This window comes from Ornithorhynchus anatinus, chromosome 6, assembly GCF_004115215.2.
Source record: "Ornithorhynchus anatinus isolate Pmale09 chromosome 6, mOrnAna1.pri.v4, whole genome shotgun sequence".
Lineage (NCBI taxonomy): Eukaryota > Metazoa > Chordata > Mammalia > Monotremata > Ornithorhynchidae > Ornithorhynchus > Ornithorhynchus anatinus.
The window spans coordinates 6,607,626-6,622,172 of NC_041733.1; the positions used below are offsets into that span (position 1 = coordinate 6,607,626).

Below are 14,547 nucleotides of genomic sequence, written 5' to 3' on the forward strand. Positions count from 1 at the left end.
AAATCATGAGATGTCTGCACATACATCCAACCCATGATATCATTCAAAAAAGCCATACTATTCATGGCACTGATTACAAGTTGTATGTTTTGTTTTATGTATAAAATAATATTCAGGGTAGACCAGATTTTAGGAAGAAGGCTATCATTTGAGCACTTTCAGCTTTCCCTGGATACTGTAATAACCTTGTCACTTATATTCGTTCATTAGTATTTATTGAGTGCTTACTGTGTGCAGAGCACTTTAGGTCATGGATTTTAATTCCAGCTCTGCCACTTATCGGCTGTGTGACCTGGGGTGAGTCACTTCACTGCTCTGGGCCTCAGTGACCTCATCTGTAAAATGAGGGATGAGACTGTGTGCCCCACAGGGGACAGAGATGGTGTCCAACCCTATTTGCTTGTATTTATCTCAGTGCTGGGTACAGTGTCTGGCACATAGTGAGCACTTATCAACAACAACAACAACAACAAAAAAAAGAAACTGTAACATATGCTCATCTCTATATGTTTTATATGCCCAAGGAGAAGACCATAAAGAAAAGACAGGACATTGAACTACCTGGCCCTGTTTGCACGTATTTGATGTTTTTATTTATCTATATTTTTTTGTTTTGTATTTTTTTGAACCACCATTGTTAAAATCCCTTTTCCAATCTTGAGCCATGCCACTCCCATCTTCATTCCATGGTCTTCTGAGAACTGGTCTCACAGATTCCCTCCACATCTGCAGCCAATTATGACTTGCCAAACGTTCAGTCAGATGTTTCCTCCTCCACCCTTTCAAGTCCAGTGTTGGGATTTAGCTTCACAAATGTGGGAAGCAGTGTGGCCTAGTAAATAAATCATGAGTCAAGGAGCCAGAGAAACTGGGTTCAAATCCTGGCTCTGCCTCTTGTCTGATTTCTGACCTTGGGAAAATCATTTAGTTTCTTTGGGCCTCAGTTTCCTCAATTGTAAATGGGGATTCAATATCTATTCTCTCTCTTACTTGAACTGGTGGCCCATTGGGAAAAGGACTGTTTAATGTGTGTCCCAGACCTTAGAACAGTACTTGACATACAGCAAGTACAAAAAAACCCACAAAACAATACACCCCTAAAAAAAGAAAGACAAAGAAGAGAGCTTCATGTCTTCTGTGTCCTGATCCTGGTGGCAGAACTCTTCTTCCCGTTGTCTATTCATAGTGCATTCCCCTTAATCTACTTTATATCCTTTGTGGCTCATGTTAAGATGCCAGTCTCAGCATCACAATTTTCAGGATCTCTCTCCTCCTAACTCCACATTCAGGCCTCAACTGAAAACTTGGGGGAAGGATAAGTCAGAGATTGTCCATTTGGAGGAGGTGAGGTTATGGAAGGTGATGCAAAAATGTGGAGCAGAGTGAAGTGGTCATTCCTTTCAGGGGGAAAATAAAAATGTATGAGAAGTAGGTGAGAAAATGAAGAGCTGTGAATCAAGTTAGAACCTTGGCATAAAAGGTGCGAGGTTTGTACCAGAGAGAGGTTTTTTTTTGTTTTTTTGTTTTTTGTTTTTTTTTTAGGAGTGAAGTGTTTGCTCCCTGGGTGTACCCTAAAAGAATTTAAATACATCCAAAATAAGCTTATTCTTCCATGGAATATGGTCCTTTTTCATTCATAAAGTCATAGTCAAACAACAGATTATATACATCAAAACTAGTAAAGTCAAGTTGACTAAAACTCCTGAAATATTTGAAGACTCTAGAAACCTAAATCAGACTAAAGTGACAGTGTCAGCTTCTCATCATAAACTGTAGGGGACATAGCAGGAGGCTTCATTTTTTTCAGGAACCTTCAAAAATTAGGTGCTTTCATTTAGTTCCATTATTTTTAATGATTTTTTCCTGTAACCTTTGGTGTCATTGTAAGAAAAAATAATTTGCTCTGAAGAGAATTTCATGGTGTATTATAGAGCACTGAATGTCTACACTGTGCCAATGCTTTTCAATTTATTTTTTAAAACTGCAAAGTTCAAGTATATTAACCTAAAAAATTCTCAGCTATGTTAATATTAATTCATTAATTCATTTGCCTAGGATCTGTGTTTTCCTACACACATGACATGATTGAATAAAATCTTTTGGTGATTTGGGGAAAGATTATGCTTTGTTGGGACAGAAAGTATGTCCACATGATAATGACCAAAGAAAGAATTAATTGATGGTGTTTATTGAGTGCTGTGTGCTGAGTAATGTACCAGGTGCTTGAGGGAGAATTATTATTGATAACAATAATAAAATATTTATTTCAAATTACTTATTTTTTTTTCTTATTAATGTCTGTCTCCCCCAATAGATTGTAAGCTCACTTTGGGAAGATAACATGAATGCTAATTCTGATGCACTGTACTTTCTCAAGCATTTAGAACAGCATGATTGATTATTAATAATAATAATGATGATAATAATGATAACATGTGTTAAGCACTTAGTATCTGCCAAGCACTGTTCTTAGCACTAGGGTAGATGCAAGATAATCAGATTGTCCAATGTGGGGCTCACAGTCTTATTCCCCTTTTTACAGATGAGGTACCTGAGGCACAGAGAAGTTAAGTGACTTGCCCCAAGTCACATAGCTGACAGGTGGCAGAGCCAGGATTAGAACCCATGACCTCTGACTCCAAGCCTCTTTCCACTAAGCCACACTGCTTCTCATATCTGTTATTATTGTTTTTTTTTTTACTAATCAGTTACTACGTGTCAAGCACTATTCTAGCTGTAGGTACAAGTTAATCTGGTTGGACACAGCCTCTGTCTCACATGAGGTTTACAGTCAAAGTAGGAGGGACTAAAATTTAATCTTTCATTCAATCATATTTCCCGAGTACTTACTGTGTACAGATAACTGTAGCAAGCACTTGCGAGAGGACAATATAATAATAAGCAAACACATCTCCTGCCCACAGAGAGCTTACAGTCTGGAGGGGGAGACAGACTTTAATATAAATAAATGAATTACATTACTAATATGTAGATAAGTACTGTGGGGTTGTGAGGGAGGATGAATAAAGGGGGCAAGATGGATGATTCAGAAGGCAGTGGGGAAAAAGATGGGAAAGGAGGGCTTAGTCCAAAGTAGGCCTCATGAGGAGAATGGGCCTTCAGAAAGGCTTTGAAGAGGCAGAGAGCAATTATTGTTGGATTTAGAACGGAGGGAGGGCTTTCCTGGCCAGAGGCGGCCGTGGTCAAGAAGGTCCGGCGGTGAAGAGAATTTGAGCAGCAGTGAGCAAGGTTTAGCATTAAAGAGGGGTTGAAATCTGCCATTTTACAGTTGGAGGAAATGGGGGCACAGAGAAATGAAAGTGACCTTGTTTGAGGTCAACGAGAGCAAGCAACTGCCAGATTTTGGGATTAGAACCCAGGTCCCCTGACTCATAGGCCTTTGCTCTTTCCATCAGCCCTTGCTAACTTATTGTACAATAAAAGAAGAATAGGTTAGCTGCAATCCCTGCCCACGGTGACTTTACAATCTAGATAGAGGAGGAGGCATTTAAATACAGTTAGATAAGACCTGTGAAAGTGTGGGGGACTTGGGCTAGGGTGACTATCAAGTCCATGAGGATTACAGTCAAAAAGGGGAAATGACGGATTAGTCAAGGAAGACCACTTGGAGGAAGGTGTGCCCTTTGAAGGGGGTGAATGAGGTAGACTGTTTGGGCTATGAGGAGGAGGGAGTTTAAAATCAATCAGAGAAATACTTATTGAGGTTTATTATGTGCAGAACACTGTTCTAAGCACTTGGGAGTGTTTCAGTACGACCACAGTCGTTATACACATATTCCCTACCACAAAAAGAGCAAGGCGAGCAGGTTAGATTGTAGTAAATAGAGATGCAAGGGGAGACCTGATCACATGCCTTAAAGTCCATGGTAAGGAGTTTCCCTTGATGTGGAGATGGATGGAAAACCCGTGGAAAGTTTTGAGAAGTGGACGACAGGGAAAGAGAGTAACGGAGAGTGATGACAGCGAGTCAAGCATGGACCTATGGATACAATCTCTGGAATCAGCATGATTGCCAATCTGGATGAAAGAAGGGTAGATTCTTAGAGAATCTGGAAAGAGAAGAACCAACCAGGGATTTGGTGACCAGATTAATATGAATGGTAATATTAATTTATTATAAAATGAATTTAAATATGGATATCATTCAAGTGATAATGACAACGGTGACAGAAAAACTGAGTCCGGGAAGGTCGGTGGCGCTTTTCTAACGGTGAAGGGAAAATCCCCTGGAAGACAAAGATTAGGTGGGAAGAGGAAATTTCTGTTCTGGATATGTGAAGTCTGAGGTGTCAGAGGGGACATCCAGATCGAGATTTACTGATGACAAGAGGAAGATGCGAACGAAACTGTTTTAGTGCCATTGTTCTTGTCTGTCCGTCTCCCCGATTAGACTGTAAGCCCGTCAAACGGCAGGGACTGTCTCTATCTGTTGCCGACTTGTTCATCCCAAGCGCTTAGTACAGTGCTCTGCACATAGTAAGCGCTCAATAAATACTATTGAATGAATGAATACAGAGGAGGAGTGTGGTCGCGGTTGGAGAGTTAGATGAGGGAACATATATGTAGAGATGGTAAACTGTGGAAGAGGCTGTAGGTGGAGAATGAAGGAGACCCAGAATTGAGCCTCGAGGGACTTCCACATGACCAAGTTGAAGATGTGATTTATTTTACGGAAATCTACACTCTCATTCTCAGAAAGTTTAACTCACCCTCACTGATCTCGTTTATTCACGCCTTCGTAGCTTCTTCAGTGAGAATCTATGCTTACTTTGGGCAGGGGAACAAGTCTCTCGACTCTGTGGTATTCTCCCAAGCACTTAGCAAAGTGTTCTGCACACTATAAGAGCTTAAAAAATTCCACTGACTAGTTGATTGATTGAAGGTACGTCATCAATTCTGTTTCCTGGCAGACTGACCCGTCTCACAGTGAGACTGAATGTGAAGGTTTTTCTCATGGTTTATCACGGTTTGTAGCTTTTCGCATAAGTATTTTTACTAAATAACCATACAGTCTCAATCAATCGATGATATTTACTGAACACGTACTGCATGCAGAACACTGTCCTGTGTGCTTGGAATAATAGAATACAACGGAGTTGGTAGGCATGAGCCCTGAATGCATGGAGCTTACTGTCATGAAATATACATTAAAATAAATGACAGGCAGGGGAATGGCAAAGCATAAGGATATGTGTGGAAGTGCTTTGATTTGGTGTCTAGTGAATTTCAAGTACTTAGACTCTGAAAGCCAAAAATGCTTAGGGTCTTTGTCCATCTTGATAATCTTTTATCTACCCCAGTATCAGCGTGGCTCAGTGGAAAGAGCCCGGGCTTGAGAGTCAGAGGTTATGGCTTCTAATCCCCCCTCTGCCACTGACCAGCTGTGTGACTTTGTACAAGTCATTTGACTTCTGTATTCCTCAGTTGCCTCATCTGTAAAATGGGGATTAAGACTGTGAGCCCCATGTGGGACGACCTGATTACCTTGTATCTACCCCAGCGCTTAGAACAGTGCTCGGCACATAGTAAGCGCTTAACAAATGCCATCATTATTATTAAATGCCGTTATTATTTTTGGATGAGACTCAAGTATACGGGAGACACAGGAAGAAGAGCAAATGGGGGAAATGAGAGCTGAGTCAAGGAAGGCCTCTCGGAGGACATCAATCGACCAATCTTATTCGAACGCTTATGTGCGCAGAACACTGTACTGAGCACTTGGGAGAGTACGATAGAGTTGGTAGACACGTTCCCTGCCCCCCAGTGAGCTGATGACTCAATCTGCGGATAAAAAAAACAAAAACAAAAAAATGTTTCATTGAAAAGGAGCTAATGTCCTGTGGTGTTCTTTTCCTCCAGCTATAGAAGTTAATCTCCAGAAGGCCCTAGCAGAAGCCTCCGAGACCTGCACCCAAGAATGCCTGATTCTCGGCCATTCCGACAACTGCTGGATGCCACCGTCTCTGACCCAGTACCAACAGGCTAATCCTCCTCTGCCAACATTTGGCTTCCAACAAGGATGGGGGGGAGGAGCCCGACCAGAGGGAAGGCACACTCTTGGGCGGCCCGTTGCTAAGGATGAGCTCGAAAAAGGGCAGGGGGTTCCCAGGCCCCAATTTTACAACACGTGTGAGAGACAATGTGCCAGCGAAGAGTCGGTCAAGGTTATACCCCTGGCTAATTTCACTCCCGGCCAACCGGCCCCCATGTCGGGGAACAACTCCACCTTTATACACGAGCATCCCCTATAAGGCTTATTCGATCGGTCAGGGTGTTTCAGGCTTCGAGGGAGTGTATATAGCCAGAGCTTAGCAGTGAGTTTTAATGCATCCTCCCTACCTGTTAGGCTTGTGAATAGTTATGTAAATAACAATCTGAGTTGAATTCCAGCACTAGATCCTTAGTTTTAGGTGAAAAAGAAACTGTGTCATAAGTTTTGGTCATTGTCTGAGAAAGAAAAAAAGAAAAAAAAAAGAAAGCAATTGAGCATTTCTTGTCCAAAAGGGGCTGTGGTGACACTGATAATATTATCGTTTGTCAGATATGATGCTTGCTTACATTTTTATCCAGCCTCCCTTTTTTTTAATTTTTCTTTTGCTATTTCTGTGAATTATACCAATCTTTGCTGTCTGTCTCAATTTTCATTTTATTCATTAGCATAGAGGTAGAAAATAAAAGCCAAGCAAATATTTAATCAGCATCTAGATGTGTTTCCAAACTTTATCTTTAGATCATCTAAGTCTTGGCCTCAATATTTTTTTAGTATAATTCTTGTAGTATTTTAGTAGCTTTTGCTTTGGACTATTTACCCTTATGTATTAGGATTTTTCTATTTTATTCTATTTCCTGTTATTTTCAAAAGATCATTAGTAGGGCAGAATTGTATATGTGTACTCTCTTTAAATTCACAATAAATGGAGCATGGTTACAGAAATTTGACTGTAGCGTACTACTACTCACTAAATTATTAGATAATGTAGTACACAGTTCCATGCCAAAATGGGTCTACTAAAGTATGAAGGAGATTTAATTCTTTGCAAGGTACTTTCTTAGGATGCTTAGAGGTACATCAGTATTCATGCTGCATCTTCCATTTTTTTAGCTATCATCCTATTACTAATCAGGTCTTTGCCTTACAGTTGAGACTTTGGCTAACATCCAAGGAAGTTGGGCATACCTGAGCTAGAAACAGAAGGAAAATGGAGAGATTGAGTGTCTTATACAGTATTGTGGTTGTAAACTACTGTTGTCCAGAAAATATTATGGTGATTTAAATGTTAATTTTACAGCACTGTAGTCCATTATCGAGGTCTACTATCAATATAACTGTAGATACTGCACACTAAGCCTATTACTCTAAAAAAAGTTTTGTCTCAGCTCAGTTTATTGAAGAAAATTGCTGACAATAGTTAGATGGAATCCAGGAACTCAATGAATATGAGATGTAATTATAAACACACATGCTTTCAAGGTGATGTACCGGGGAAAATTGAAAGTTTGTTCCTGACTCTTGGAGTGGATCAGAAACTCTTCTCACATTATAAAAGGAAAGCAAGTGAATCTCAGATAGACATTTCCTTGCATTTCCTATCTTGAGATTTTTTTTTTAAAAAAAAAAGAATAGTTGTTTCCTTTTGTTTCCCCCCCGCCCCACTTTGTACTCAGCCATTATCTTCTATATTTCAGCAGTTCTGAAAAATCCCATCACACACTGAGTTTTCTTCATGTCAAATTCAAGTAACTTTTCTATGTGGAAAGCTACAGTAAATCAAGAGACAATTGGAATTTGTTAGACAAAAATGTGAATATTTCCGTGGATTAAATTAGAAATAGACTTTGTAATGTAATTAAAGGGTATAATTTATAAATAAAATTTTGTGTGTAAAAATGCTGTAATATAAATGCTTGTAAATTGATAGCAATTCTAGTTGTTGAGGGTTTCCACTAAATGCTGAGACAGCTTCTCTTCATTATGTGCCCAGCAGGTATAGTAGCTTTGCGACTTATATATTGTGCTCAATGTAAGCCTATTCAAATCACATTTAGTTTTAATGTGCAGCAGAGCTTTACTTTTTACCTAATTGAATCTAATTAATGAAATCTCAAAATTGCTAATGGTGGGTTTACGCTGTCAATTCATAACTTAGAGTTGAATGATTTCACAAGCAGAATCAGCACATCACAAGAGGGTATTGCTATTTCCTTAGTATTTCGCGAAGGGGTTTTCAAAATTCCAGGACTTTCAGGTTTGGGCTGAATGTTTGGAGGAATTATAACCAAGCAATAAGTACTGGAAAATGTTCAAAGACCAATCTGTGGTTCCCTTAATATCATTTCAACTCTGATCTTCTTATTTTGGGTTGTATTTGATGGGTGAATTGAGTGGTATAAACAAATCCTAAGTCATATTTATGAAAGACATTTCTGAATGCTTAGAAAAATCAGGACAGCGAAGAACCCAGTTTCCAAAATAAAGGATTCCTTGTCAGGTAGAAAAAGTATAATGTGGCAATTAGCACAATTTTCATTCAAAAGCAATATCGCAGGTTCCTTTTCCCCTGTGTTTATACTATGCAGGATAATATACTAATACACTATTAGCAAAGTCATTTCTTTGAATACTGAATTTTGTTGAAGACTCAATAACCTCAGAGGAATTTCTAGAACCTTAAGAGGCGTCAAAGAGCACAGTGGCATATGTTACATGATTTCAAGCCAGGACTTCCAAGAAACTTTAGAGGATTGGAATAAGAATAAAAAATGAACTGTGGAGAATGTCCATCACTCTCTTGGTATGTGAGTGGCTGTTATCCAAAAGAAGGCCAGTAACTGATGTGCCTATCAACTGAGGAAAGGAAAAAAAAAATGAAATGGACTTAAACTGCAGCAAGAGAAAGGACAGATGGAAGAACTTTCTAGCAGATAGAATTCTTAAATGAGTTAAAAAGGAAGACTATAGAATATCTCCTCCCCTGGAGAGCTTTTAAATTTAGATAGATACCCATCTGCCTCTAAAGACGTAGGTACACTTTTGCTAGAAGGATGGGGTTAGATGATATTAACTCTATGGTCCTTTGTGTTTTAATAGTCATAATCAGCATTAGGCTGTGTTCCATACAGTTCCAACATTGGAATTGATTGCATAATGTTAACACCTCCCACTGTTTGACAAATCATTCACTTTGTGGCTGATTTCACAAACTTCAATAATTTGATATGAGGAAGACTCATTACCACTTGATAAGTAATTGGATGAAATGATCCAAAGCTTCATTAAAGGTGAAGAATTAGGAGTAGACCACCCCTTTTCCCCAAGGTCTGATATGATTAACTCACCACTCTCTGTAAATGTTATAATCATGGCACTTTGGTCTTATCCCACAGTTTTCTCAATTCCTAAGTGGTCTCTAATGCATTTTGCAAGCACATGGAGTTTTAACTTCCAAAATGAAGTGACAATCTTGCAAAAACATAGTGGAATTTGATGCCTTCAATAAAGGCACTACCATGCTTTTTTTGCTGATTGCTGGAAATTTCAGCAATTCACACTGCTACAGTCCTCATTTTAGTCAATCAAATTGTTCAGCTGCAGTAAAATGCCACTCAGATGAGGTTCTGAAGTCCAAAGACCCAAACCTGTTGTTTGCGGGGACACTTGAGAGTCTCAATGCCTCTAAATGTAAGCATTGCGATTTCATTCCATCCCCTCCCCGACCAACCACAATCTAGGCATCTAATAGTGACAGTCTGTCCTACCAAATGTTTTCAATACTTTCCACACGTTGTCTGTGGAAATTCCTTTGCTCTTCAACTAGTAAGACAGTCTCAATAAACATCCATCCTAGAACATTCATCAGTGAGCGTGCTGTGTCTTTGCTCGGAAGAAACTAAGTCCAAGAATCCCGCTTGGTTCCTGTCAGGTAGAGAGCTCTTGCAGCTGAGCTGAATTTAGCATGTCTGACTGACCTTTTAGCCAATGTGAGATTGGAGTCAGATACTACTTCTTTTCAACAGAGATGCTCCTTCTTGGGAAGATTTAGCCTTTAGAGGGGATTGTAACCCTTGTGTGTTGGCCACCATTCGCTGCTGTTTTTGTTTTTTTTTTTTTAACAAGTCAGCTAGCCCCCACCCTCAGCATATCTTGCTTTTTCAGTAAAACACATTCCTGGAAACTGCAGTTATGAAAGGTGTGAGGAAGCACAATTTCAACCTGCAGAAAATGACTAAGCTAACACTTCCTTTTCTTCCCCTACACCTCCTACCTTCAATACCAGAAGAAAGTTTACTTTTAGATCTACCCAGATAAGGAAGCAAATAGAAAATATAATGGGTTATTAAATGGGAATTAAGTATTTTGCTTTTTTTTTTTTTTTTTTTTTACCTCTTCCTAGACTGAGCTCCTTGTGGGACAGGGACTGTGTCTGACCTGATTTTCTGGTATCTACTTCAGTGCCTAGTACAGGATTTGGAATATACTGCTAAACAACTGCAATAATTATAACTAATAATAATAATTGTTATTATAACTATAATTATTCAACTAAGCACTTAAGGAAAGTTCAAAAGAGTTGGTAGACATGATCTCTGATCTCAAGGAGTTTAAAATTAATCATCAGAAATTACTTTCAAGATAGAACTATCAACTATCTTCTTCCTCTAAATGTACATTTCATGTAACTTTTCTAGGTACCAGAATAAACTATAACATTGTGATAATCTCTCTTTATCAGTATATCTTTCATTCAGTAGAATGGGCATCGTATTTAGGTTTCCATACATGGTTTTTTGGGTTTTTTTCCCAGGAATATTCTTTCCTGTGACAGTTAATGTGATGTGTCAGTGTCTTAAGGACAAGCATTGATTTAGACTTTTTTACACATACATTAGTGATTTCTCTGGAACAGAGATTGTACATTTGGGAGTAACCTTATTTCGGCATTTAACATTTTATTTTCTAGTTATGTGAATTTGTGGGGAATAAGGCAATTCTATCTACACAATTCAGTGGTAGTTACATGATTAGAGTTGTTATGCTGTGTGACAGTAAAAGACAACCTTTGCCTTGTAGAATTGATTGACTGTATGTTGACAAGAAAATGTAAGCATGGCACATTCATAAATTTAGTCGTAAGAAGGGAAATCATCTTTAACTTGGATTTTCTTTAAATACATGTAGACTCCAACACTATATAGATATAGATATATATCATTTATATGGTTAGATTATAAGGCTGATTTTCAATTTGAAATATACAACATTATACCTTGCAAGAAAATCTGGTCTGCACTTCCATGTAGGAAACGAAAAAAAGCTTTATGTCCTGATAACAAAATTCTTACTCTTATGAGAAGGAACATGAGACTATTCTAAAAGCCGGCAAGACATATCTAGAAAGTTTTTTTTTTCTTCATATGTATATAAAATTGATGAAAATTAATAACATTCCCTGCCAATCGCTTTATTAGAGCTAGTTGTTCAATGGCTTTGAAAGAAGTAATCATCGTTGTAGCTTTCTTCCAAAAATATATATTTTTTTCTTATTGGCAATATAAAACCATTCCCTTTGACAACCACCATAGCACGAGTTGAAAAGAAATAGAGGCTGGTTTGTGAATGTGCAAAGAAAAGATCAAATATGTTAAAGGCAAAGATTTTATTTGGTAATTTAAGGAAACAATGTCTATAACTTAGGCTAACCCCAGTTAAGATATTTAAAAGCAAACAAACGAAAAAACACCTTTGTAAATATGCATTTGAGTTTGTATTGTGGGGAGATTTTTTCGTTTCCACTCTGTGACATTCAACAGGATCTGAAAGTGAGCAGTGAGTGTAAGTGTACATTGCTAACCACGCTTTGGAGATCAGGCAGTTGGACGTTATAAGGTGTTGTCCGGTCATGAAACTGCAATAGCTCTATTTCAGGTTCTGTACAGCATGTTGTCTTGTTAGTTAAAATGCTTACTAATAAACTAGTTCCACAAAAATCAAAACTTATTCTCTGTGAGTTTGAGAGGCTCATTTTTATTCTAAATTTGCGCCTTGAACTAATCCCATATTGCCTTAACCCTGCAGATTTTTCATTATTTTACTTCACATTTTCCCTTGGTTTGCTCGGCATTCGGTTTTAGCTCATCCAGTTCTTTCATTTACAACTCATTTAAAACGCTTCAAAATGAAAGAGATTTTTGCTAAAACTGAAATGTTTTTGACGAGCATTGACACAAATCTGGTTTTACCACACTGCAGATATGACATTAATAACATCTTTAACAAATCTAAGTGACAAAACAGTCATAATGCCAAATGAAGCCATTCTTCTTCGGTATTATTTGCTCCAGCTTGATCCACGCGCTCTTTTCCCAAACCCTAAAACCACTTTGATCAGTGCCAGTCTTAGCTTTCACAACATAATCGAAACCCAGGGAGTTCAGCAGTCACCTGAAAATTACAACCCTAGAAAACCCATCTCTGTCTCCACTCTCAGGTACACTTTGCCTAAGTAGGCCTTGTCATAATGGATTTTGATGTTTCCAACTGCAGCCCGGCATCAAGAATTGTATCACCTTGGATTAAATTATCAATCAGTGGCACTTACTGACTGCCTATTGAATGCAGAGCACAGCACTAAGCACTTGGGAGAGTATAGTGTAACGGTGTTTGTAGAACCATTTCTTGCCCACCAGGAGCTTACAGTCTACAGGCAGATAGAAAATGCTCACTGCATAGTGTCAAACAAAATCCTGAATTTTCACTAGCAGCCCTAGGGAGATTATTAACAACAAAGTGGTATTGCAACCCTTGATAATTAGTAAATATATTCCATGAAGTAAGCGAGCAGATCTTTTTTTTTCCCCCCCTCCCGTGCTCTTCATGCACTCAGTACACTGTCTTGTACACACTAGGTGCTCCATAAGTTCTACTGATTGATAGTGATGTGAAATTAAAATTTAGAAATGAATTCCAACAGCATTGAGATAAATGAGAAAAGTGTTTCAGCAGAAATATTTGTGAGATGTTTTCCAATTACTGGACATAATAAAGTTTTCTATGCTCAGCTCATAATGCCACTGGATATTACATAAAATTACCTTTCATTGTTTCGCACTCTTAAATAAATTGTTAATTAAGGTAATATTTCCAACTGAAATCATAATGGATTTTGGTCAGAAGAAGAAAAAGTGATCATTAGATAGAATCTTACACATGATCGGAATGTTAATATTATATAATTGCTATTTAAGTAGACTATATTCTCATTTAGTTATTTGGAATCCATATATGAGAGTTGCAACAATTATTCGAACAAGAAAAATGTATTAAAGTTAAATATTATTTTGACCTTTATTACAGTTTGACCATGTTATTCATCCTGGAAATAAGGACCCCAAAATACATTTCATAACTTGCCTATCTTCCCTTTACCTTTTAATGATTGTGAGAGAGGGTAAGTTGTGTTTTAGAACAGACTGACCTATTGTCCCAGAATCCATTCATTCATTCACTCATATTTATTGAGACTTACTGTGTGCAGAGCACTGTACTAAGTACTTGGAATGTACACTGTGGGTTCTAATCTGTATGCAGACATGTGCATTCTCCAGCCTAGATATTGATGGCCAAGACTTGAAGGCGAACAAGCGAAATGCAATACTAGATAACCTGAGCAGTTTAACTGGAACCGAACCACTTCTGAAACTGTCGTTATTCTCATAACATAGCTTGAGGTGATTCGCAAACATCTGGGACTATCTTTGTTAAATCGGTAATGTGTGGTCTATCTAAGTAACTGGAATTATAACCAAGAAACACTTAATACATTGTCCTACATACAGTAAGTGCTCAATAAATGCTATTGCATGAGTATCTAATGTGTCACTAACTCCTTTGAGCATCTGAAATAGTGATTAAATAAATATGGAAGTATCGACCATCAACATTTAAGGAAAGGTTTTTCCTGCTACTCAGGCACATATACAATTAACTCCAAATTGTTTCATTTTATTATTTGGGGATTATTCAGCCTGGCAACTTTGCCTCCAACTGAAAAACCTTGGTCATAGCATTGATTTTCTATAAAAGCTGCACAGAGGAAGTAATGGGAAGTAAATATGATTATTAAGACATTTTGTCTCTATATAAAAATTTCTGGTAAAAAAAAAAAAAAAAATGAATCTCCAGTTAGGAATACAAGGAAAATTGTCCAATTCCTTTTAGAATACATTGAACACTACTGAGTTCTGACTGTATACAGAACACTGTACTAAGTGCTTTGGAGAGTATAACACAGTGGAGTTGGTAGATATAGAGAAGCAGTGTGGCTCAGTGGAAAGGGCCCGGGCTTGGGAGTCAGAGGTCATGAGTTCGAATCCTGGCTCTGTCACTTCTCAGCTGTGTGACTGGGGGCAAGTCACTTAACTTCTCTGTGCCTCAGTGACCTCATCTGTGAAATGGGGATTATCTGTGAGCCTCACTTGGGACAACCTACCTGATTATCGTGTATCTACCCTAGTGCTTAGAACAGTGCT

The 14,547-nt window shown here is 38.2% G+C and overlaps 1 protein-coding gene across 3 annotated transcripts in view; it reads left to right on the plus strand.

The window, feature by feature from the left end:
- The window catches only part of PCDH11X (protocadherin 11 X-linked), a 1,108,633-nt gene extending 1,096,621 nt beyond the window's left edge, over positions 1-12,012 (plus strand). For all 3 annotated transcript variants that reach the window (XM_029067267.2, XM_029067265.2, XM_029067266.2), the window contains one exon: positions 5,881-12,012. In XM_029067267.2, coding sequence (XP_028923100.1) covers positions 5,881-6,272 — 392 coding nt within the window. In that variant the 3' untranslated portion in view covers positions 6,273-12,012. The remainder of the gene's footprint in view (positions 1-5,880) is intronic.
- Positions 12,013-14,547: the final 2,535 nt, after the last annotated feature.